The sequence below is a fragment of the Eurypyga helias genome, unplaced genomic scaffold (genome assembly GCF_000690775.1).
Source record: "Eurypyga helias isolate BGI_N326 unplaced genomic scaffold, ASM69077v1 scaffold13556, whole genome shotgun sequence".
Lineage (NCBI taxonomy): Eukaryota > Metazoa > Chordata > Aves > Eurypygiformes > Eurypygidae > Eurypyga > Eurypyga helias.
The window spans coordinates 2,889-3,158 of NW_010254748.1; the positions used below are offsets into that span (position 1 = coordinate 2,889).

Genomic DNA, 270 nt, shown 5'->3' on the forward strand with positions numbered 1-270 from the left:
CCCCTGCCCCCCCCCCGCCAGGCGCCAGGTTTCCAGCCACGTGTCCTTGCCGATGAGGTAGGAGAAGCTGGTGACAGCAAGAGGGCAGGGGGGATGTGGGTCAGAAGGGGGCGGCACCCCGGATGGGGGGGGACAGAGGGATGGGGTGCACAACCCTGTACGAGACGCTGGAGAATCTCAGGCTGGGGAGGGGGGGTTCACCTATGACCTTGGGTGTCAGTGTCACCCTGTGCACATGTCTCTGCGTCCCCATGTCCCCCCCACCCCCCC

General features: G+C 67.0%; 1 protein-coding gene across 1 annotated transcript in view; it reads right to left on the reverse strand.

Annotated features, from left to right (window-relative positions):
- Nucleotides 1-18: 18 nt before the first annotated feature.
- The window catches only part of LOC104510764 (venom factor-like), a gene marked incomplete at both ends in the record, with an annotated part of 17,764 nt that continues 17,512 nt past the window's right edge, over nt 19-270 (reverse strand). The window contains 1 exon segment of the mRNA XM_010153117.1: nt 19-89. Within this exon segment, the coding sequence (XP_010151419.1) occupies nt 19-89 (71 nt within the window).